The sequence below is a fragment of the Vipera berus genome (genome assembly GCF_964194415.1).
Source record: "Vipera berus genome assembly, chromosome: 17".
Classification (NCBI taxonomy): domain Eukaryota; kingdom Metazoa; phylum Chordata; class Lepidosauria; order Squamata; family Viperidae; genus Vipera; species Vipera berus.
In genome coordinates, this window is record NC_138220.1 from 4,937,635 (window position 1) to 4,962,634 (window position 25,000).

General features: G+C 50.4%; 1 protein-coding gene across 1 annotated transcript in view; it reads left to right on the forward strand.

Moving 5' to 3' along the window:
• The window catches only part of DISP3 (dispatched RND transporter family member 3), a gene marked incomplete at its 5' end in the record, with an annotated part of 25,312 nt that extends 9,972 nt beyond the window's left edge, over positions 1–15,340 (forward strand). Inside the window, 17 exons of the mRNA XM_081341281.1 lie at positions 329–463; positions 553–713; positions 1,862–2,001; positions 3,385–3,530; positions 4,798–4,959; positions 5,075–5,236; positions 6,521–6,655; positions 7,016–7,152; positions 7,964–8,145; positions 8,404–8,534; positions 9,015–9,190; positions 9,306–9,432; positions 10,223–10,368; positions 11,704–11,863; positions 12,369–12,482; positions 13,205–13,371; positions 13,662–15,340. Coding sequence (XP_081197407.1) covers positions 329–463; positions 553–713; positions 1,862–2,001; positions 3,385–3,530; positions 4,798–4,959; positions 5,075–5,236; positions 6,521–6,655; positions 7,016–7,152; positions 7,964–8,145; positions 8,404–8,534; positions 9,015–9,190; positions 9,306–9,432; positions 10,223–10,368; positions 11,704–11,863; positions 12,369–12,482; positions 13,205–13,371; positions 13,662–14,024 — 2,744 coding nt within the window. The 3' untranslated portion in view covers positions 14,025–15,340. The remainder of the gene's footprint in view (positions 1–328; positions 464–552; positions 714–1,861; positions 2,002–3,384; positions 3,531–4,797; positions 4,960–5,074; positions 5,237–6,520; positions 6,656–7,015; positions 7,153–7,963; positions 8,146–8,403; positions 8,535–9,014; positions 9,191–9,305; positions 9,433–10,222; positions 10,369–11,703; positions 11,864–12,368; positions 12,483–13,204; positions 13,372–13,661) is intronic.
• Positions 15,341–25,000: the final 9,660 nt, after the last annotated feature.

Sequence of the window (25,000 nt, forward strand, 5' to 3'; positions counted from 1 at the left end):
ACTCGTATTTACGACGGTTGCAGAGGGGTCACGTGACCCCCCCCTTGGGACCCTCCAACGAGCAAAGTCAACGGAGAAGCCAGCTTCACTTCACCGCCGTGTCGCCAACTTAAAGACCGCCCTGGATTTCCTCCAGAGCGGTAGCAAGGACGGTGGTAAAAATGGGGCCAAACTCACCTAACCCCCCTTTTGTCTTGCTTAGTGACGGAAACCTTGGGGCTCAGTTGCGGTCGTAAGGCGAGGACGGCCTGCGGATCCACCAAGGGGGTGGGGCGGAAAGGCGGAACGCCAACGGGAGAAATAAGATCCCTCTCTTCTCCTCCTCCAGTCTTCCTGTCGTTTTTCGGCATTGCCAGCATCGGGATAAGTTGCCTGGTGGCCCTCTTCCTTTACCACATTGTCTTCGGAATCCAGTACCTGGGCATCCTGAACGGAGTGGCGGCCTTTGTTATCGTGGGCATCGGTAAGAGGATCGGACTGGGACGGGCGCCGTTCTCCCTCTCCCTCCAGATGCCTCCTCACCGCCTCCCTCTTCTCTCTGCCCTCTGCCAGGGGTGGACGACGTCTTTGTTTTCATCAACACCTATCGGCAGGCCACCCACCTGAAAGACCTCAACCTCAGGATGATCCACACCATCCAGACAGCGGGCAAAGCCACTTTCTTCACCTCCTTGACCACGGCGGCTGCGTACGCCGCCAACATTTTCTCCCAGGTCAGCCACGCTTTCCCACCCCTACCGGTCTGTGGCTCACCCACCCCCTAAGCCATCTTTCCACTCTCGGGGCCTGCTGTATTCTAAAGCAGGGGTCCCCAACCTGCGGGCCACGGCCCACTACCGGGCCGTGGCCTGAGTGGCTAGGGCCAGTGGGCGCGCCTGGGTGCCCTCCCTCCCTCCCCCTCGCACTAGTGTCACCATGAGCGTCGCACAGGTGCTAGCAGCCCCCTTTGCGGCGCGCACACGCTCTTGGCCCCGTTCGCGTGTGTGCGTGCGTGCGTGCGTGCGTTCAAGGCCCCAGCCCCTCCCTTTCCCACCGGGCCGCTGACCCAGACAGGTTGGGAAACTGTTCTGAAGGTTTCTAAGCTTCTTTACAGCACTTAGAAGTACAATTCTGCATTCACCTGTTCCTCTAAAGTAGGGGTCTTCAAACATGGCCCTTTTATGACTTGTGGACTTCAACTCCCAGAATTCCTCAGCCAATGTGCCTGGCTGAGGAATTCTGGGAGTTGAAGTCCACAAGTCATAAAAGGGCCAAGTTTGAAGACCCCTGCTCTAAAGCAACATTTCCCAACTTGGGGACTTTAAGATGGGTGGACTTCAACTCCCAGAATTCCACAGCTAGCCAAGCTTTCCCACCTGTATCAATCATCGGATCAATAAGCCATAAGCCAGCTTTCTACACTCTGGCTGCCTGCCGTGTTATAAAGGCTTCCAAGCTTCTTTACAGCACTTAGAAGTACAATTCTAGCTTGACCTCTTTCTCTAAAGCAGGGTCTCTTCAAACTTGGCCCTTTTTGTGGCTTGTGGACTTCCACTCCCAGAATTCCTCAGCCAGCCTGGGAATTGAACTCCGCCCACCTTAACATTCATCCAGGTTGGGAAACACTGTTTTAAAGTGACATCGCAACTCTCTTCCTTCTTTCTATATCCTGTCCTGTCTTAATTTTTCAAACCATCGATCTTTTTTTTTTCCTTCTTTTTTTTTTGCGCCACCAAATCCGTAAAGGGTTCCATTCTGACTTTTTAAAAAATAAAAATAAAATAAAATAAAATCCAAAAGTGCTTCTTCTTCTTTTTTTTTTTAAATTCTTGGACCTCCAAGAGATGGTTACCTGTCTCCCGCCTTCTCCCCCACTCTGCAGATCCCAGCTGTCCATGACTTTGGCCTCTTCATGTCCCTGATTGTCTCCTGTTGTTGGGTGGGGGTCCTTGTCACCATGCCAGCTGCTCTGGGCATTTGGTCTCTCTACTGGTCGTCTTTGGAAAACACTTGCCAGGCCAGGTAAAGTCAACTGAATCTATTTTTATTTTTATTTTTTAAAAAGTGCTTTGTGAAGCAGGGCTGCAGCTGTAGCGAAAGAAAAAAGATTTACAGTCTTCTAGAATTGAGGCCTTTGAACTATGGTGCTGGAGAAGACTCCTGCAAGTCCCTTGGACTGCAAGGCGATCAAACCGGTCCGGTCCTAGAGGAGATCAACCCTGACTGCTCTTGAGAAGGCCAGATCCTGAAGTGGAAACTCAAATCCTTTGGCCACCTAATGAGAAGGAAGGACTCACTGGAGAAGAGCCTAATGCTGGGAAAGGTTGAGGGCAATAGAAGAAGGGGACGACAGAGAACGAGGTGGCTGGATGGAATCACTGAAGCAGGAGGCATGAGCTGAAATGGACTCCAGAAGATGGTAGAGGACAGGAAGGCCTGGAGGAATGTTGTCCATAGGGTCGCGATGGGTCGGACACGACTTCGCAGCTAACAACAAGATCAGAGGTTCCCTCAAACCTTTTTTGGGCACCAGGGACCGGTTCCGTGGAGAGAGGTTTTTTTTCCGCGGACCGGACAGCGCGTGGTTTTGCGTGCTGCCTGTAATCCCGCGGATGGGGCTTTGCTTGTTTCTGCGGACTGGTTGCTGGCATGCCGCGGCCCGGTACCAGTCCATGGACCAGGGATTGGGGGACCCCTGTTCTAGACTATCAGGGTTCACCCAAAAAGAATGGGCTTGGACGCTCTTCTCTTTTTTTAAGAAGGCACTTGTCACCTATTTTTCCTTCAAAAGGAACGTCAAAGGTTAAAACCAGCCTGTCCTTCCCAAATTTTTCCTTACCCCAAACCATTTGCTGCAGGCGGTCTTCAGACGTGGCCCTTTCAGGACCTGTGGACTTCAACTCCCAGAATTCCTCAGCCGGCGTGCGCGCTGGGCTGAGGAATTCTGGGAGTTGAAGTCCACAAGTCCTGAAAGGGCCAGGTTTGAAGACCCCCGATTTACTGTAATCAGAGAGTCCTTATTTCAATGTCGGTGGTGTGAACCTGGTAGCCCGTTTGTGCGTCATTAACCCAAAAGGAAAAAAAAATAACTGCTTTTTTTTTTAACCTAATTTGGAGTAACTTAGTCAAGTTTGTCAAGCGGGGTGTTAAACAATGTTGGTTAATGAAGCCGGCTTATCTGGGAGGGGGATCCAGACCATTCCCCACCCCCCTCTTCTCTTTCTGACCCCCGCCTAATGCATCGGCAACGGTAATTGCTCAGAAGCCAGTTGCACCTGAGCCTTGCCTGGCGTGTGGCTGTTTTGCAGCTGGGCTGGGCTGCCCTTCGCTCGGCCAACGAAGCCAGGCACAGCTGTCTTGCCCAGATGGAAATTCGTTTGGCATGGCTTCCTCTCTGGTCTGCAGATGCCGTAAAAAATGCAGAAAGGAAAGCGCTTTGCAGAGCGCGGACGGGCCGTTCGTCTCCTTGGCGGTGGCTGGCAGGTCAGGGCTGGGCACTCTGCCTTACCTGGATGACGACATCCCTCTGCTGAGTGTGGAGGAGGACCCAGGTGAGTAACGGGGTGGTGGATCGCAAACACCGCTGCCCACCCCCATCAACACACCCTTGGCTCCCGAGCCCAATATCTCTGTCTCCTTCTTAGAGATACTGGAGGTATTTCGGTTGAATCAAATCAGACTAGAGCTGGGAGGGACCTTGGAGGTCTTCTAGACCTTGCTCAAGCAGGAGACGCCAGACCAGGTGTCTTCAAAAATGGCCCTTTAATGGCTGGTGGACTTCAACTCCCAGAGTTCCTCAGCCAGGCACCATTTCAGACAAGTGGCTGTCCAGTCTCTTCTTAAAAACCTCCAGGGATGGAGCAACCACGATTTCTGGTGGCAAGCTGTTCCACTGGTTAATTGTCCTCACTGTTAGGAAGTTTCTCCTTAAATTCCAGGTTGCTTCTCTCTTTGGTCAGTTTCCATCTGTTGTTTCTTGTGTTGCCTTCTGGTGCTTTGGAGAATAGCTTGACTCCCTCTTCTTTGGGGCAGCCCCTGAGATATTGAAACACTGCTATCATGTCTCCCCTAGTTCTTCTTTTCTCTAGCCTAGACATACACAATTCCTGCAACCGTTCTTCCTATGTTTTAATCTCCTGGCCCTTAATCGTCTTAGTTGCTCTTCTTCGCATTTTTCCCAAAGTCTCAACACCATTTTTATACTGTGGGGAACAAAACCAGATGCAGTATTCCAGGTGTAACCTTACTAAGGCTTTGTAAAGCGGTAGTAATACTTCATGTGATTTTGATTCTGTGCCTCTGTTTATACAGCCAAGGATTGCATTAGCTTTTTTGGCTGCCGCCGCACACGGCTGGCTCATGTTTTAAGCGATCGTTAATTAAGTTATTGTGTAATAACTTGTCTAATTAATTGTGTAACAATTAAGTTATTGTGGAATGCTTCGTGCTCCCCAACCCATTTCCTACGCCTAGAACAGAGGCTGGTAGAATTATTTTGCTCTTCCTGAGGTTCTCCTTTGAGTCTTTATAAAGTAAGACTAGACGGACGTTTGGTCTTGATTGAAAGTGGCCCAATTGGTCCGGATCAGGCTAAAGTTTCAGGATCTAGGAGAACGTCAAGATGGCTTTGAGACCAGATCAATTCTTCCAGGTTTCATCCTTTCTGTGAAAAATGGAATCCAAGTCACTGAATTCCAGGGGCTATGTAAATGTCGGCGATTTTTATTTATTTTTTTTGAATCGGACCACTTTGCTTAGTGGTCTGATCTGTGGCCCGTGTTTGTATCAACTCAACCTTGCCTTCTCTTTTCTGGCCAGTTGCTCTAGAAATGGGGGATGTCCCCTTGGTATCTGTGTTGCCCGAAAACCACCAGCTCACCAACGACGACGACAGCCCGGGACACCTGATCACTCACCTACAGGAGCTCTTGCAGTGCTGGGCCCTGTGGTCGGCAGTCAAAAGCAAATGGGTGATTGTTGGTAAGTCCCTTGCACATAGACACTTCCTTGGATTTAGAAGCGAGCTTATGGAGGCCCACCACCAGAGTAGTCCTCTCTCACACAATCTCTCTCTGCCCCGTGTTTCTCGTTCCAGGGCTGTTTCTCTTGGTTCTCATCCTCTCCATCTTCTTCGCCAGCCGCCTTCGCCCAGCTAGCCGTGCCCCTCTCCTCTTCAGGCCCGACACCAACATCCAGGTGTTGATGGACCTCAAGTACAACTTGAGTGCCGAGGGCATCTCTTGTGTCACCTGCTCAGGTGAGTTTGACGGAGCCCATGTGTCGCCATGGCGTGGGCCTGTCGGTGGCCTCCCGTTTTGTGTTCAGGTGGATCCCTGTCTCCTCAAGATATTTCAGACTGACTTCTGGGAACTAGACAGGGAAGGAAGGAAGGAAGGAAGGAAGGAAGGAAGGAAGGAAGGAAGGAAGGAAGGAAGGAAGGAAGGAAGGAAGGAAGGAAGGAAGGAAGGAAGGAAGGAAGGAAGGATAGGTGGATGAAAGGAAGGAAGGAAGGAAAGGAAGGATAGATGGATAAAAGGAAGGAAGGAATGGAAAGAAGGAATGAAAGGAAGGAAGGAAGAAAGGAAGGAAGAAAGGAAGGAAGGAAGGAGAGGGAGAGAGAGAAGGGAGGGGAAGGAAGGAAGATAGGAATCTTCTTATTCAAAGGAAATCTTTAGCTCTAGGATAAAACCCTTCCTTTCCCCTTAGAAACAGGGGCATCCAATCTTGGCAACGTTAAGACTTACGGACTTCAACTCCCAGAATTGCTGGCGGGGGAATTCTGGGAGTTGAAGTCCATAAGTCTTAAAAGTCGCCAAGGTCAGACAGTCCCGTTTTAGAAGATCCCCGTTCAGTTCTTGGGATCTTCAGCAATGCCGGTCAGGAGCCCTGGCCAGCTACAGCTCCCCTTCGTATAAAATTTGTTATAAAAAGATTTGTATAAAAAGATTCAACCGCCTGGGCCCGAGAGAGTCCAAACTCATATTTCCTGCGCTCCCCAAGACCTTGGGGTTCGATCCCGCTCCTAACCTAAACAGGGTTGGATCCATTCCCGTCGGAAACCCAGGAGAACAGACGCTGATCGCGTTAACAATTCCAGGCCAGAAGAGGCAGGTGTGATTCAATAATCAGAGAGCCAGTTTATGTTCCCAGATCTAATTAGCCTTTATCTGTATCAGAAGAACAAAAGAAATTCATCTTACCAGGCAGGCAGGCAGTCTTCAATTTACCCCAATCGCTCTACGCTCAGGACTTGGAAAGGACATTTCCCATCATCTGCTAGCCTAAACTAACAACCGTTATTCCGCCTTGGGGTTTCATTCTCATCGATTAAGACTGGTCCTTTGGGAATTTCCACCCCTCGGATGCCTCGTTCTTGCTATTTGAGGCCCTGCACGGCAACCCAGACTGCAAACGCGGCTGTCCCTTGAATGAGTGACGCGGCAGGAGGAGGCCGGTGTGTGTGTGTGTGTGTGTGTGTGTGTGGAAGCTGCCGCCCTTGACTGGAGATGCTCTTTTGTCCCTGACTAACCTTGTGCGACAGGCTTGTTTCAGGAAAAACCCCGCAGTCTGCAGAATAACATTCGCACCTCTCTGGAGAAGAAGAAGAAGAAGAAGAGGGGGTCGGGCCCGCCGGGAAGCGGCCGAGGGAACCCCTTAGACGACAGAGCTCCGCAGGGTGAGCTCCGTCCCGCTCTTGAGATCGTTGTGCAGGCTCCTTTCCGTGGCTAGTCCTCAAGGAACCTCACCTGAATCGTTGATTCGATCGGTGGGGGGAATTCAGCTAGAAGATCAGCAAACCACCTTTGCTGGATTAAATGAGCGAGCTGGGTTGATTCGATTCGGATCTGGAAGCCGGCCACTTCCGCACGCAGGCAACAGAGCCAGCGGCCTCTGAATTGGAGAGAAGTTGGACACTGGCACAGCCTTGCCTTTGAGCCGAGCCCTGAATAATCCCAGGGGCTGCCCGGTCCGATTCCCTTTTCCCTTTGGCCCGACCCCAGGAAGGGTTTCCTGATGGCTCTCCTGTCTCCTCCAGATCCCTTGGGAACAGTCTACATCTTCAGATATAAGGGCAAGAGCTGGCCGGTGATCTACAGGTTTTCTCTCAATGCCACCGTGCCGGCACCGTGGCAGACAGTGGCCGCAAAAGATGGAGAAGTCCCTTCCTTCCAGGTGAGCACCGGTTGGCAAAGATGGCCAAGAGGCAACTCCTCTGCCAAGGAGGATCGTAAAACCGGCACAGAGGAGTGAGGGGAAAGTGGGCAGCTCGGCGCCCGTCAGCCGGGCATCATTCAGCTTGCCCGTGGGTAGGATTGCCTTAGAACGCCATCTCTTGACATGCTGAGGCTACATAAAGCCTCCAATGGGTCTAGATCGGCAGTCCCCAACCTTTGCGGCTTGGCAGCCCGGCGGGGGAGAAGAGGGGAACTGGGCTGCGCGAGCGGCGGGCCAGCGCGCACACCTGCGCACAGTTCAACTCGTGTGAGTGGCGGGCTGGCCAAGACGTGCACGGGCGTGCAGCTTGACTCGTGGAAGCTGAGCAGCCTGGGTGTGCTCAATGCACGCCAGCTCACCACTTCTGGAAGTTGAGCTGCGCGCGCATTCACACCCGCCAGCCCGTCACTACACGCCCGGTTGCGAATAGCTCACCACCCGCAGCCTGGAAGCTGGGGATCCCTGGTCTAAATTACTGCTGGACTGCAGCGCCTCTCATCCGTCTGCGATGGCTGTGGGCAGTGGGACTTGTAGTCCAAAGTACTCACTAAGTGGCCTCTTTCGTAGCTGCTGAGCCGCCGGTCAGTTGGCGGGTGCCCACTCCTCGCTCATCCCCTGTGCCATTTGGCAGAGCCAAAGAGAGAGATAGAGAGAGGGACGTGCCACGCTTAAATTGACTTTAGTGCCCTGTTTGCCCCCTTCCCCCCCCCTCCTGCCAGCCTCTGGAGACCGACAGTGAAGTGTTGTGTTTTCATTAATCCATGCTTAGGTGTATAAAGTTCCTTACGGTAACTTCACCAAGAGGCTGACCGCTTGTATGTCCACAGTAGGGCATCTCCAACCAGGGGCCAGCAAGAAATGGATGATGACCAGCTTGTCATGCGACACGAAGAGAGGGTGGAAATTCGACTTCAGCTTCTACGTGGCTGCCCAGGAGCAACAGCGCACCCGGTAAATGCCTAAGCGGGCGGGCGGGCGGGCGGGCCCCGGCCTGGCACACGGCAGGAGATGGCTTGGCAATTCATCACTGGATGGAGCAGTGAGGCAAAGTTGTGGGGGGGGGGCTGTTGTGGCCTTCAAGAAGGAAGCGTTCTTCCTTTCCCTTCCATTTTTGGAGAGCGCTAGATTGGGGGTAGCTTTGTGTGTGTGTGTGTGTGTGTGTGTGTGTGTGTGGCTATCACACCAGTGGGCTTCTTCTCCTTTCTCCAGGAAGCTGTATTTTGCCCAGTCCCACAAGCCTCCGTACCACGGGCGGATCTGCCTGGCACCCCCGGGCTGCCTTCTCAGCTCCAGTCCGGATGGACCCAACAAGGGATACTTATTCGTGCCGAGCGAGAGAGGTGAGCCACCTATGAAGTGTGTGTTTGTGTGTGTGTGTGTGTGTGTTCTCTTCATTCTTGCACACTTGCAGCTTGTTGCGGGGCTGGGGGCTCAAGGCCCCCTCTGCCTTCTGATAGCTCACGAGGGGGGGAGGGAGGGGACTTTCTGCAGCCCCCTTAACCCGACCAACTGCGGGCTGGTTGCGAGGATCAGCTTAGGAAAGAGTTGCCACCTACGTGATAATAATACAGGTAAGTCCTCGGCTTATGACGCCAGCCGAGCCCCACATTTTCTGTCGCTAAGTGAGGCATCCGCCCAGCGGGTTTTGCCCGGTTTCACGACCTCCCTTGCCACCAGTGAATTCACCCTGGTTCAGTTAATAACCAGGGCTTCCCCGTTGACTTTGCTTGTCAGAAGGTCACAAAAGGGGATCGCCGGACACTGAGACGGTCATAAATACGAGTTCAGTTGCCAAGCATCCGTTGCTCTCTCTCCTCCAGCCTCTGTCAAATCCAAGTTCTCCCTCGCGTCCGGATTCAACCCCTGCCGGAACGGCATCTGCGGGAAGCCGGCCGTGCGCCCGCTGGTGGACACGGGGGCCATGGTCTTTGTGGTGTTCGGGATCCTCGGGCTCAACCGTACTCGGCACGCCGACAACCACGTCATTGGAGACATGGTGCGTGTCCCTTCCTGGGGCCTGGAGAAGGGGGTGGGGGAGCGGGGGTGGGGAGAGCCACCCCAGGTCTGCTCTCTTACATATCCCTTTCGCTGCGTGAATCTCCTTTGGAAAGGGTAGCGTCATTTATGACACCAGCTTCGACCTCTTCCAAGAAATCAGCAACCTCTGCCGGATCTGCAAGGCCATCGCCAGCAACGCCGAGCTGGTCAAGCCAGGAGGAGCCCAATGCCTCCCTTCAGGTACCTCCCCTTCCCTTTCCGGGCCTCGATTCTACGGGCCACCATCTCTAGGTAAAGGTAAAGGTAAAGGTTCCCCCGCACATGCGTGCTAGTCGTTTCCAACTCTAGGGGCCGGTGCTCATCTCCATTTCAAAGCCGAAGAGCCAGCGCTTGTCCAAGGACGTCTCCGTGGTCATGTGGCCGGCATGACTAGATGCCAAAGGCGCACGGAACGTTGTTACCTTCCCACTGTAGCGGTCCCTATTTTTCTACTTGCATTTTTACGTGCTTTCGAACTGCTAGGTTGGCAGAAGCTGGGACGAGTAACAGGCGCTCACTCTGTTACGCGGCACTCGGGATTCGACCCGCCAAACTGCCGACCTTCCGATCGACAAGCTCAGCGTCCTAACCCACTGAGCCACCACGTCCCTCTACGGGCCACCATCTCTAGTGGGCCTCTATGGCTCTCCTTTTAAAAAAAGCAGAATGAAAAGGGGGGTGGGGGGGAGGCAATCCAGTGGAGATCTTTCCTTGCCTGGAATTGGGCTCCGGCGGCGGTGATTGTTTTTCCCCAGAGAAAAAGAAAGGAAAAGATTCACTGCCTGTGGATCGTGCATATGGTTGTGGTGAGATGCCCAGCGTTATTATTTTTCCCACAGGTGGTCGTACAAATCTTACAACTACATAAAATAAATACATTACGAACGTTAGATGGGTTGGCGGTTTTGCGGACTCTGCTTTGGGGTCCTCCAGAATGCACGAGAGGGGGGGGAAAAAAAACAACCAACCAGATTTTTCTTTCTTTTTCTAGGTTACAGTGTCTCCTCTATCCTTCAGATGCTACACTCCGAATGCAAGAATCTTCCCGAGCCCAACTTGCTTCCCGGTCAGCTCTCCCACGGAACGGTGGGGGTGAAGGATGGCAAGGTCCAGTGGATCTCCATGGCCTTTGAGTCGGTGAGACACACACACACACACACACACCCTAACTCCAACTCTGGCTTTTTGAGCTCGCCAGGCCCATCGTTTGTCTCCAGAACTGGGGGAAAAAAATAGATCAAGCTCCTAGTCCTCAGGAGCCGGGTTTCCAAACTCCCAAGAAAGCTGCAAGGAAAGAAAGAAAGAAAGAAAGAAAGAAAAAAAAAAAAGAGAGGAAAACATTTCAAACGCTCAGTCACCTGGATGCGCTTCCCAAGAGGATCGCACATCTAATCTGAAGAGCAATTTGAGTATTCGGGAGGGAAGGGGGAAAGAAAATTTGGGAGAAATGTTTTCAGGCTTGCCAAAATGGACGCTCGCCCTTCGGACTTCTCCAGACCAGAAGCACAGCGATGAAAACTAGTAGTATTTCTCCCCTCCTTCCCTTTTGCTCTTTAGAAAATTAAGAAGGCTTCCCACACCCCTTTTCCTTCCGTGGGCTCAGCTGCCTCTTATCCAAGCACTGTCCAGTCTGAAGCTCCCCATCTCCCCATCTACTTAAACTAAGAGGGTGCAATGAAGGCAGGCCAGGACAGACCGGGCTGGATCCAGTTTTGGTCACCGTATTATAAAATAATGTTGAGACTCTAGAAAGAGTGCAGAGAAGAGCATCGGAGCTGATCAGGAAGAACGGTTGCAGGAACTGGGTATGTAGTCTAGCAAAAAGAAGGACTAGGGGTGACATGATAGCAGTGTTCCAATATTTGAGGGGCTGCCACAAAAGAAGAGGGGTGTGTGTCCACCTATTCTCCAAAGCCCCTGAAGGCAGGACAAGAAGCAACGGATGGAAACTCATCAAAGAGAGAAGCAACCTGGAATTAAGGAGAAATTTCCTGAGAGTGAGGACAATTAACCACTGGAACAGCTTGCCACCAGAAGTTGTGGGTGCTCCGTTAGTGGGGTGTTTGTAAAGAAGAGACTGGACAGCCACTTGTCTGGGATAGTATAGGGCAGGGGTCTTCAAACGTGGCCCTTTGATGACTTGTGGACTTCAACTCCCAGAATTCCTCAGCCAGGCACGCGTGGGAGTTGAAGTCCACAAGTCATCAAAGGGCCAAGTTTGAAGAGCCCTGATACAGACTTTAAGAGGAGTGGACTTCAACTCCCAGAATTCTTCAGCCAGCGCGTCTGGGTGAGGAATTCTGGGAGTTGAAGTCCACAAGTCATCAAAGGGTCAAGTCTGAAGACCCCTGGTCTAGGCTCTCCTGTGTGAGCAGGGGGGCTGGACTAGAAGACCTCCAAGGTCCCTCCCAACTCTTTTATTCTGTCATTCTGCCCTGTCCTTTGCTTCTAATTTCCCACTCCTTCCTTCAGACCACCTACAAGGGGAAATCATCCTTCCAGACCTATTCCGATTATCGCAAATGGGAAACCTTCCTTCAGGACCAGCTCCAGAAGTTTCCAGAAGGGTCCTCCTTACGCCGGGGTTTCCAGACCTGTGAGCACTGGAAGCAGATCTTTATGGAAATCATCGGTGAGCGATGGCATCAGAAGGGAGAAATAAGCACAACGGATGTGTATATATATATATAGGTAAAGGTAAAGGTTCCCCCACACACGCGTGCTAGTCGTTTCCGACTCTAGGGGCCGGTGCTCATCTCCGTTTCAAAGCCGAAGAGCCAGCGCTTGTCCGAGGACGTCTCCGTGGTCATGTGGCCGGCATGACTAGACGCCAAAGGCGCACGGAACGCTGTTACCTTCCCACCGGAGTGGTCCCTATTTTTCTACTTGCATTTTTACGTGCTTCCGAACTGCTAGGTTGGCAGAAGCTGGGACGAGTAACAGGCGCTCCACTCTGTTACGCGGCACTCGGGATTCGACCCGCCAAACTGCCGACCTTCAGATCGACAAGCTCAGTGTCCTAACCCACTGAGCCACCGCGTCCCATATATATATACAGTATATATATTTCCTTCCCTTTCCCGGCGCAGAGTGATTCTTGCTCTCTCTTCTCTCCTGTCTGTCTGTCTCTGCTCCAGGCGTGCAAAGTGCCCTTTACGGCCTCATCCTATCCTTGGTGATCTGCATCGCCGCCGTCGCCCTCTTCACCACCCACTTCCTCCTCCTCATTCCCGTCTTGCTCACCATTTTAGGTACCAGCCCTTTGTCGAAAACGGCCCCGCCTCGGCCCATCCCAGCGTGGGCAGGAAAGAATGCCGGCTGAACGTGCACCAGGCCCTGGTTTTTCGTTTCCATTTTCGAACATCCACCTGGATGTCAGGGCCAACAGCCCGCCCTTCCCGGAAGCCAAGTTTTGGAAGCCTGCCCCCTCTCGTTGCGATCTTTTAGGGCAGGAGGGGTCCCCAATCCCGGGCTGTAGCCCACTACCGGGGCTGTGGCCTGTTCGGAACTGGGCCCCACGAGAGGCTGGGCGGTGTGCGTGCACACACAGCACAACTCACCCCGCGGGCAGCTCCCCTTGCACGCACGCAGCCCAACGTGCGCGCTGCTCACGCGAGTCGAGCTACATGGGCACATGCGTGCCGGCCCGTTACTCCAGCTGCCACGATTCCCCGTCTTCTCTCCCCATCCCCCAAGCCGGGCCGCCAAGCCACAGAGGTTGGGGGACCCCTGTTTTAGAGGGACTTTGGGCAAGTAAGATGGCGGCCCGAGCCGCCGTCCCAAGAGGCGTTGCCGAGCCTCTGCCTTTTCCCCCTTCCGAAAAGTTTCCAAAAATCCTCGCTCCTTTCACCGGTAACAAATCAGGGCCAGGCTGGGAAAGGACGAAACGTTGGGTTTTCAGCTTCAGAACAGGAGCCCCAAAACCGAGGAGAGAAGCGTGAGCTTTGAGGGCTGCCCGTTTCTCTTTCTCCAGGCGTCGTCTGTCTGGTGGTGACCGTCATGTACTGGTCGGGCTGGGAGATCGGGGCCGTGGAAGCCGTCTCGCTCTCCATCCTGGTGGGCTCCTCGGTGGACTATTGCGTGCATCTGGTGGAGGGCTTCCTTCTGGCCGGGGAGACCCTCCCCCCTCACCTGGCGGAGGTAAGCTTTTGCCTTGGGCCGTCTTCCTCCTCTTCCTCACTTCGGCGTCCAGGAGAGAGTCACCCGGGGGCACCAATACTGGATAAGAGGGAGACCGAGCTGTTTTAAGGGCGCGCCAGGCACCCTGGCTGAGGAATTATGGGAGTTGAAGTCCCCAAGTCCTCCAAGGGCCAAGTCTGAAGACCCCTGTCCATGGGGGAGGAAATAAATCCCCCTGGAACGAGATAAACGGTGTTAAAAGGCCTGAGGAAGAGGAAGCGGCGCTGACCCCCGTCTCTTGCCGCCCACAGGACCCCAGCTCCAGCCGCCAGTGGAGGACGGTGGAGTCCGTGCGGCACGTGGGCGTGGCGGTGGTCTCCAGCGCGGTCACCACCGTGGTGGCGACCGTCCCCCTCTTCTTCTGCATCATCGCCCCCTTTGCCAAGTTCGGCAAGATCGTGGCCCTCAACACCGGCCTGTCCATCCTCTACACGCTGACCGTCGGCACGGCCTTGCTGAGCATCATGGGACCGCCTTCCTTCACCCGCAGCCGGACTTCCTTCCTCAAGGCCCTGATGGGGGTGCTGCTAGCCGGGGCGGCGGGCCTCTGCCTTTACCTGGTGCTGCTAAGAAGCGGATTGGAGATCCCCTTGCTCACCGGGGACGGCTTATAGCCCACCGAAGAACTCCGGGCCCCATTTCCCCTCTCCAAAAAAAGAGAGAGAGAGAACGCTGAGGCTACTTGACTGCATGTTCTCTTGGGGGGGGTGGCATGGGGGGGGGGGTTTCTGATCCAGTTCCACGGGCGATGCTGGGAACGCCCGTGGACCGCTCCCCCCCCGTGGGCAGAATGGGACCCCTGGAGCCGCTCTCCTTCCCGCTCCTGGTCCCCCGGTTGATATCAACGCTGTCAAGTGTGTGTGTGTGTATAGGGGGGTGTTTCTTTTCACACACACACACACACACACACACACACACACACACACACACACACACACACGACACGGGGAGAAGACAAGGCAGAGGAGAAAGACGGGGATCCAGCCAGGCTTCCGTTGGCATCCGGGAATCCTGGAGGAGAAAAACTTGGCTTCCCAAACTTTCCTCGCCTCGGTTTCCCACTGGCACTTTAATTCCTACCACCCCTCGGCTTGCTGGCTTGCTTGCTTTGATTTGGGAGGAAGGGGGAGAGAAACAGTCAGGACCTGGCCAGGGAGAAAAATTGCTCCCCCACCCCCTTTTTTTTTCTGGTAGAAAGGAAATAATCAGAAGCTGCCTTCTTAATTTTGCTTTTTCTCCTTTCCTCTCTCCCCCCCTCCACCGCTTCTGAAAAACCTACTTTTTTCCCGGCCTTGCATTTCATTTATTTAGCTTGGTCGCTGTTGCTGCCTCCTCCCCACCCCTTAGGTCTTTGCATTTCCCCACACACACACACACACACACATCTCCTGTTTGGCATTTGCAAACCCCGTTTCTGGGTGGTTGTTGGGTTTTTTGGGGGGATGAGAAAGGGTTAAGCCACGGGGCTGGCTGGCTGGCTGGGAATCCTGGGGGCTGAAGTCCCCAAAGCGAAGAAGTCCTCTCTTGTTCCCGAGAAGGGTGCTTGAATTTGCCAGCGGATTGGCAATCCTTCTCGGTCGGTTGTCCAAGTCTTCAGTTCACCCTTGAAATTTCCTGCTTTTTTTTCCCCCCTTCTCGGAATATATAATTTTTGAGCCTCTCGGTTTTTCATTTTTTCCCCCTTCGAAGAGAGAGAAGTGTTTTCCTGGAAAGGCAATAAACTGCCAGTGATTTACCACCAACAGGAATCTTTTGGCCGTTCGGAGGCTGCTGCTGGGTGATTTACACGGAAAGAGGCTTTGCTCTCAGCTTGCTGGATCCGTAAATTAAAATCCTTCGGGATTCCCCGGAGCTGGTTGAAGGGCCCTGGTTGATCTGAGCAAGGCCCTGTCCAACCTCCTGGGGGAGAATAGCCAGACACAGATTTAGCTGCTGGGGGGGGGGGGGGCTGGGCAGTTTTCTCCATGTTGGGGGGGGTTTTCTGGTCTTGATGAGCAGATGTCAATCAACCCTTTGCCATCCTTTGTCCCGGCAATTAAAGAGCACAAATTTCTTCCCGTTTGCTGTCCCTATCCATTTATTATTATTATTATTATTATTATTATTATTATTATTATTATTATTATTATTATTATTATTATTATTATTGGAGTTGGCTGCTCTCTCCCTCCTTCCTTAGTTACCCGTCCTCAGTTGTTAAATTTGTGTGTGTGTGTCTGTGTGTGTGTCTTCTTTTTGAGACCTGTTGGAAAAGAAAACACAAGATTTTGACATTCCGTTGTGTCTCTCTGGGTGTGTGTCTTTCTGGCCTCTTTCCTTTCTCCTCGTCTCCAGTTTCTTTCAGCTGATGTTTCAAAGGTTTCTCTTCACGTTTTCTAAAGGTAGACTGCTCCTTGCCGCAGAAGCTCTCTTTTCTTGGGCATAGCTCTTAACTATCATAATTGCAAATGATTTTTTTCTTCTTCTTTGGACATTAATGCCTGATATCAACCAAATATTTATATATAGAATAGAATAGAATAGAATAGAATAGAATAGAATAGAATAGAATAGAATAGAATAGAATAGAATAGAATAGAATAGAATAGAATTACAGGCTAGGATAGAATAAAGTAGAATAGATTATAGAATGGAATAGAATAGAATAGAATAGAATAGAATAGAATAGAATAGAATAGAATAGAATAGAATAGAATAGAATAGAATTACAGGATAGGATAGAATAGAGTAAAGTAGAATAGATTATAGAATGGAATGGAATAGAATAGAATAGAATGGAGTAAAGTGGAATGGAATGGAATTACAGGATAGGATAGAATAGAATAGAGTAAAGCAGAATAGAATATAGAATGGAATGGAATAGAAATAGAATAGAATAGAATGGAGTAAAATAGAATAGAACAGAATAGAATAGAATTACAGGATAGGATAGAATAGAATAAAGTAGAATAGATTATAGAATAGAATGGAATGGAATTACAGGATAGGATAGGATAGAATAGAGTAAAGTAGAATAGAATATAGAATGGAATAGAATAGAATGGAGTAAAGTAGAATAGAATAGAATGAGAGTTGGAAGGGACCTCGGAGGTCCTCTAGTCCAACCCCCAGCTCATTTCACACAAATGCACTACCTACTTGACTCTTCACACCCTCTACAAGGGCTGGTCAGAACTTTTTGACTCCTAGCATAACTTCCAGACCTTTCAGCAACACAGCTCGCCCTTTGAAAACCCCAGATTCAGTTCTTAGTAAGCAGCCATCTCCTCGTAGTCGGTCCCCCTGTATCCTTGCACTGCAGTGAATTGCAGACGCTAAAGAAAGCAGATGGTCTGAACCGGTCCTTTCCTCTCTTCGGAGGGTGGTTAAATCCTGCTCCTTGATCCTCTTCCCCTGCAATTCCTCTCCAGAGGGAGCTTAAAAATAGATTCCCGCCAGCTCCGGGCTAAATCTTGGCGGCAAAGCTTCTTTTCAGCGGGCACTCGGATTCTCTCGTGCTCCCACCGTCTGGCAAAATCACCTTTTCTCTTTTTTGCAGCTGCCTCTGTTCTCTCTTCCTCATTCTGCCTGCCATGTGCCCCGGGGCACATGGGGGCAAATAGAGGCTGGGAACACCTCCCCAACCCCTCCTCATCCTCCAGCCAGCCAAGGGATGCTCTGTTGGGCTAATTCAGCGAAGCACAGGCCCGACTCTCCGTAATGAGATTCAACAACTTACAAGTCAAAGGTGCCACCCATGAGACACACCAGTAGCCAAACTTCATTTGTTCTCTGATGCCGAGTGTGAAAAAAACCACTTAGTCTCTTCCCTCCCTCTGTGCCAGCAGGGCTGAACATCCCCAATTTACTTGCTGTAAAGTGGGTTGTGTGTTTTTTTTTATTTTGCTGGTGGTGCTTATTTGCAGCCAGGAAAGGAAGAGCTGTGCGTTTTCACAGCTGTCTCTGTCTTGGACCAAAGAGGGAGGGGGAACGAAGCAAAGAAATTGGAGATTTTTTTTTTTTACAAGAACAGACTCCTTGTACCTACGCACCTTTTGCAACCTCCTCTGAAAGAGAACTGTGTTATTCGGAAGGCGGATTTGGGGTGATTCGCCAGCTAGGGAAGATGGGCAACGTAGTGATCGGCTAGCGCTCGGCTACGTGAGGGGGTCTGGGTGAGCTCCTAGTCCTCATGGTTTTGGAGCCCCCCTGGCATTTTTGTTTTCTGACCTCTTGAAGGCCATAGTTAATTCAGGGCAAACTCTACTACATCTTTTCTCGCCTGGTTTGGGAGTTGGTCAAAATCGTTGCTGTTTGGAAAGCCAGAAGGAGAACCGAGGGTCGTTCCAGCAAGGTTGCCATTGGTGAATCCTTCAGGCTTAGAGGCAGTCTACCAGGAAATATCGTCTGTGGCTGGGCAAGCCACAAGCAATATTTAGAAGTTTCCTGCCTCCTATTTAATTCTGGCAAGTCGTAGTTTCATCCTGGCATTAGGCTGAACGTGGTGGTCCATGCCCAACTTCCTTCCTTTTCCAGCTTGTATGTGAGGTTAATGTTACATACAAGAAGACCAGAACAAACCGCCTTCAACCCCTTGCATAGTAACTAACGGATGAGCATGTCCGTCCTGGGGCCATTTTTCTTCCCATCGATCTAGTCCAAAGAACCAAAACTACATTTTTCAATCGGGCTGATAAAAGTAACAAGCCATAGTTGGGCGGGAGATATTTTTTTTTTCTGTAATCTTTTTGGAGCATAAAAGGTAAAGGTTCCCCCGCACACGCGTGCTAGTCGTTTCCGACTCTAGGGGCCGGTGCTCATCTCCGTTTCAAAGCCGAAGAGCCAGCGCTTGTCCGAGGACGTCTCCGTGGTCATGTGGCCGGCATGACTGGACGCCAAAGGCGCACGGAACGCTGTTACCTTCCCAACGTAGCGGTCCCTATTTTTCTACTTGCATTTTTACGAGTCTGTTTCTTGCCATATCAGATCCCAGTCTCCTTCAGGAAAGGAAGGAAGGAAGGAAGGAAGGAAGGAAGGAAGGAAAGAAGGAAAGAAGGAAAGAAGGAAAGAAGGAAGAAAGGAAAAGAAAGTCATATTTTGCAGCCTACATTTGGAGTCACAACCACAGTCAGGACCCTTTCCTTTCTCAACAAGCCCAGCTGGATTCTTACACTTCAGAAGTGCATGTATACAAGCATCGTTTCAAGGACTTCAGAAGGTCTAACTATGGTTGGGTTAATCAACACTCACCCCAACACTCAACTTCTTCATTGCTAGGAAGGTTAATAGAAAGTGTTATTTTGGGGTGTGTGTGGGGGGGTCAGCAGAATCTCCCTTTTGGGTTGAGTCTGGTTAATTTCTAATCTGTGGCTGGCAGCCGGTTTTGAACGTTAGACGCTGGTTCTGAGTCTCCGAGGATCCTCGACATAAGTTGAAACGCTGCAGAAACTGAAGCAGAAACTCACGGGCCAATCGTTTCTTCTTTGAAAACTTCAGAGAGACCCAGAAGCAAGCCTCTTTAACAACATCTCTCCAGGCCTGAGAGGCGGAGGCTTTATCCCAATCAAAAAGAAAGATGGTCGGGGCGGAATTCATTTGGGTTTTCTCTAGGACAACTCACCACAGCCAACTCACAGCCAACTCGCCGCGGGAGAACTGGCTGCGGAACCAGAGCGACACTAATGCCAAAGAAATGGTGGAACAGAATCACGAAAGAAAGGATGGCAAAGGAGGGACAAAAGGAAACGCGAACGACAAACGTGACGATTAATTTTTAAATTATTTCAAGCCATTGAATCGTCCCAGGGCGAGCTGGCTGCAAACCAGGGGTGCCACTGTGCGTTCCTTTTGGCCTGAGGGCCCGAGTTTAAATCAAGGGCCAGGAGTGACTCCAACTTCTTTTACCCCTGTCAAGCAGGCAGCAAAAACGTCGTCCCATTAGTGAAGTTTCCCAGCAAATCCCCTCGGAAAAATAAGCAAAGTCCCCTTTAATGACAACCCCAGTGCAGAGGAAATCTCTCTCTCTCTCTCTCTCTCTCTCTCTCTCTCTCTCTCTCTCTCTCTCTCTCTTTTGGCATGGCGTTCTCTCCTTAAAGTAGCAACTTCTCCATCATTTATGAGGCTCCCTCCCACCCATTAAGCAAATGCACTTTAAATTGATTTCAAATTAGCAGAGTAATGGTTCTCTCCATCTCCCTGGCTGTCAGTTCAAGCAGTGAGTACTCTCGAGAAGTTGGGTCTAGTTTGAATCGGGGGGGGGACCCCAAAAGATTTTCTCTCGCGCCACCCAACCGCTAACTGGGCAGTTTTTTTGGTCACGCTCCGCGAAGGCCTATTGATTTACGTCAAAAGGGGTGTATGTGGAAAAAAACTGCTGACTTTTCCTATATTGGGGCTGAACAAAAGGGGGAAGAAAAAAAAACCTAAGAATTTGCTGCATCAACATTTTCTTCCCCTTAAACGGCGCCCTTCCTTCCCCCCCCCCCACTTCTTCCCACTTTTCTATTAACTCTCCCGGTAAATGCACTTCAATACGACCCAATTGATTGGGTGTTGTTAAATAACTTGGCAAATTTATAGCACCACCGTTCAAAGCTCGGCCCCCACCGCTGGCTCTTTGCTTGGAACCTTGTACAATACTCCCCATCTCCATAAAAGCCAAATTCCCCATCCCTCTCTATCTGCGTAATTCACATTTTGCGGAAGGTCCAGGTGCTCCGTGAGAAGCAAAGCAAGCTGCAGGACCAATTTCCCCGGTGGAGCAGAAAGATGTCAGCAAAAGGACTCTGTCTGAATTGTTGGAAGATGTGACGGGCCAAACACGGCCTATTCAACCGAATTTGTCGAGAGAGAGAGAGAGAATAACGGGGATTTATGTCATTGTTTGAATCGAACGGGTTATCTTCTCTCCAAAGCGGTAGGAGTATAAAAGCATCGAATCTCAGCAGTGGGACGAGGGCCCGGATTGTATACGGAGATTTATCAGTCATCCTGAACATGGCGTCCCAAAAGGTTTTATACCTAGGCAGGAAAAAAATCAAATGGTACAAAGTACAGATGAGGCGAAACCTGGCTTAAAAAACACTGTGAGAGGGACCTTGGGGTCCTAGTGGAAGATCACTTAAGCGTGAGCCAGCTGTGTGCGGTGGCGGCAGCAGCCAAAAAAAGCTAATACAGTTTCTGAAGGCAAGCCGTTCCACTGGGTAATTGTCCTCATTGTTAGGAAGTTAATTCCAGGTTGTTTCTCTCCTTGATTAGTTTCCATCCATAATAGAATAGAATAGAATAGAATAGAATAGAATAGAATAGAATAGAATAGAATAGAATAGAATAGAATAGAATAGAATAGAATAGAATAGAATAGAATAGAATAGAATAGAATAGTAGGAGGAATAAAGAATAGAATAGAATAGAATTAGAATAGAATAGAATAGAATAGAATAGAATAGAATAGAATAGAATAGAATAGAATAGAATAGAATAGAATAGAATAGAATAGAATAGAATAGAATAGAATAGAATAGAATAGTAGGAGGAATAAAGAATCGAATAGAATAGAATTAGAATAGAATAGAATAGAATAGAAGAATAGAATAGAAGAATAGGAGGAATGAACAATCGAATAGAATAGAATAGAATAATAGGAGGAATGAACAATAGAATAGAATAGAATAATAGGAGGAATGAAGAATAGAATAGAATAGAATAGAATAGAATAGAATAGAATAGAATAGAATAGAATAGAATAGAATAGAATAGAATAATAGGAGGAATGAAGAATAGAATAGAATAGTATAATAGGAGGAATGAAGAATAGAATAGAATAGAATAGAATAGAATAGAATAGAATAGAATAGAATAGAATAGAATAGAATAGAATAGAATAGAATAATAGGAGGAATGAAGAATAGAATAGAATAATAGGAGGAATGAAGAATAGGAATAGAATAGAATAGAATAGAATAGAATAGAATAGAATAGAATAGAATAGAATAGAATAGAATGGGACCCTGGAGGTTTTCTAGTCCAGCCCACCCCCACCTCAAGCAGGAGAACCTATACCATCTCAGACGAGTGACTGCCAAGTCTCTTCTTAAAATCCACCAGTGATGTAGCACCCACAATTTCTGGTGGCAAGCTGTTCCACTGGTTGATTGTCCACAATGTCAGGAAGTTTCTCCTTAATTCCAGGTTGCTTCTCTCTTTGGTCAGTTTCCAACCGTTGTTTCTCGTCCTTCCCTCTGGTGCTTTGGTGAATAATTTTAATTTAATTTAATTTAATAACATTTATATACCGCCCTTCTCCCTGAGGACTCAGGGCGGTTCACAGGGCAGAATAAAATAGCGAATACAAACATTAAAATAAGATTAAACAAATTGCCCTAGTTAAAAACAATATAAATACAACACTAAAAACCCCCAGAAAAGTTAAAAAACGAAAAATAAAATAACCCCAACACTCCCCCTCAGGCTAGGCCGGCTTGTACAAACAGAAATGTCTTGAGATCGCGACGAAAGGAGCGAAGATCGGGCGCCATCCGGAGCTCAACCGGTAGCTGATTCCACAGCTCCGGAGCGCCCACAGAGAAGGATCTCCCCCTGGGGGCCACCAATCGGCATTCTCTGATCGGTGGCACCCTGAGGAGGCCCTCTCTGTGGGAACGCACAGGGCGCAGGGAGCTTGATGCCGGCAGCAGATGTTCCCTGAGGTACTCCGGCCCCATGCCATGGAGTGCTTTAAATACCGTTACCAGTACCTTGAATCTCACCCGGAAGACAACTGGCAACCAATGCAGCTCACGGAGCAGAGGCGTAACGTGGGAGTATCGGGAGGCTCCCAACACCACTCTCGCGGCTGCATTCTGTACCAGTTGGAGCTTCCGAGTAGTCCTCAAGGGCAGCCCCATGTAGAGAGCGTTGCAGTAGTCCAGACGAGAGGACACGAGCGCATGAGTGACCGTGCATAAATCGTCCCGGCTAAGATAGGGCCGCAACTGACGCACCAGGCGAACCTGTGCGAAGGCCCCCCTAGTCACGGCTCCTATATGGTCTTCCAAAGTGAGCCGTGAATCTAGGAGGACCCCCAAGTTGCGAGCCCTATCTACGGGGGGTAATAGTTCACCCCCCATAACTAGAGGTGGAATGTCCGAATAAACCCGGGACGAAGGTATGCAAAGCCACTCAGTCTTGTCGGGGTTGAGTTGGAGTCTGTTCCTCCCCATCCAGACCCGAACCGCCTCCAGGCAACGGGACATCACGTTGAGGGCATCACTGGGGTGGTTTGGGGTCGAAAAGAAAAGTTGGGTATCATCAGCGTACTGATGATACCCAACTCCAAAGCCACGAATGATCTCACCCAGCGGCTTCATGTAGATGTTGAACAGGAGAGGCGAGAGGACCGACCCCTGAGGAACTCCACAAATGAGAGACCTCGCGGTCGACCTCTGCCCCCCTGCCAATAACGTGACACCCCCCCTTCTTTGTGGCAGCCCCTCAATTACTGGAACACTGCTATTGCATCACCCCTATTTCTTCTTTTCTTAGACTAGCCAAGCCCATTGTTTCTTGTCTTGCCTTCTGGCGCTTAGCAAAATAAGTTGACACTCTTCTTTGTGGCACTCTCTCTCTCTCTCTCTCTCACACACACACACGGACCAGAATGGACTTTGAATAGCATTTACAGGACTTACCGCAGTTCATTTAGAGACTGTCCAAAGTTACAACGGCACTGGAAAAAAACACGACCATTTTTCACGCAGCCATTGCAGCGTCCCCAAAATTCAGGCCCTTGGCAACTGACTCGTGCTTACGACGGTTGCAGCGTCCTGGGCTGCAGCTGAGCAGAGTCGATGGGGGAAGCGGGAGTCGCTTAATAACCACCTTACTCGCTTAGCATCTGCAGCGACTCCGATCGCTGGCGTTTCCAAAAGGCAACTGGACTTTCTTGGGGTTTCCCCTTTGAAAACGTTTCACTTCTCATCGGAGGAGCTTCTTCCGTTCTGACTGTGGCCAGAAAAAGTTGTAAAACCGGGCAAAATTCATTGAGCAACGGCCTCTTAGCCACGGCTACTATCTCCATCTTGTCTCATCTTTTCGTCTCATTGAATTCCCCCTTCCTCCCTCCCACTTTATCCTGACCAGTCTCTTTGGCCCTCAAGTTGGTCAATTGTGTTTTAATTTGCTTTTTCAGCACGCCCGTGATTCGGGAGTTTCGGGAAAGGCTAATAACCGTAGCTTTGCAGGCAGCTCCGAGCAGCAGAACCACCTGGCACGTAGTTTTGCGTTACCTGGGGAAGAACATCTGGGCAGGCTGGATGATGCCCACCCTTTGACTGGGACTGTTAAGCAGGCTGACAAATTCGCCTCGTGAGTAATGGGAGCCTTCGGTGCTTGTACAAATTTGTGCTGAGCCAACGCAAATTTATTCCGCATTAGGGATGTCAAAAAGGTTGCCGGCGGCCGCCTTTGATTTACGGCTCAGCCTGCAATTGTTCCCTTTCCCGCATTCTTTGTTGCAAAGACTGCCCCGGCTCCAGCTTGTAAGTGGTCTGTGTGGTGTGTGTGTGTGTGTGTGTGTGTGTGTGTGTGTGCGCGCGCGCCCCCAAAGTCTGCAGTGGGAAGGCCTTGTTTGGAATTGGAAAAAAAATGAAAATAAAAGGAACGAGTTCAGAATCACACAGAACTTCGAAACTGTCCTACAGGCAAGTCCTCAACGTACCACCACAGTCCTTGGCTGGTTCCAAATAACTTTGGAAGACCAGCTGGTTTGGGTTCGAGTCAGCAACACAGACTCCACCATGCAACTGTCCCAGGAAACTGGGGCCATTCAGTTCTGCTTTGGAGACAGAAGAGCACAGAACGTCATCAGAGGCGGAAGGGACCCTGGAGGTCTTCTAGTCCAACCCCCTGCTCAGGCAGGAAACCCTATACCATTTCAGACAAAGGGCTGTCCAGTCTCCTTTTAAAAACCTCCAGTGTTGGAGCATTCGCAGCTTCTGGAGGCAGGTTGTTCCACTGGTTAATTGTTTTCTCACTGCCAGGAAATTTCTCCTTAGTTCTAGGTTGCTTGATTAGTTTCCATCCGTTGCTTCTTGTCCTGCTTTCAGGCGCTTTGGAGAATAGCTTGACTCCCTCTTCTTTGGGGCAGCCCCTGAGATACTGGAACGCTGCTATCATGTCACCCCTGGTCCTTCTTTTCACTAGACTAAAAGGTAAAGGTAAAGGTTCCTCCGCACATGCGTGCTAGTTGTTTCCGACTCTAGGGGCCGGTGCTCATCTCCGTTTCAAAGCCGAAGAGCCAGCGCTTGTCCGAGGACGTCTCCGTGGTCATGTGGCCGGCATGACTAGATGCCAAAGGCGCACGGAACACTGTTCCCTTCCCACCGGAGCGGTCCCTATTTTTCTACTTGCATTTTTTACGTGCTTTCGAACTGCTAGGTTGGCAGGAGCTGGGACGAGTAACAGGCGCTCACTCTGCTACGCGGCACTCGGGATTTGACCCGCCAAACTGCCGACCTTCTGATCGACAAGCTCAGCGTCCCAACCCACTGAGCCACCGCGTCCCTTTTCACTAGACTAGACATACCCAATTCCTGCATCCGTTCTTCATAAG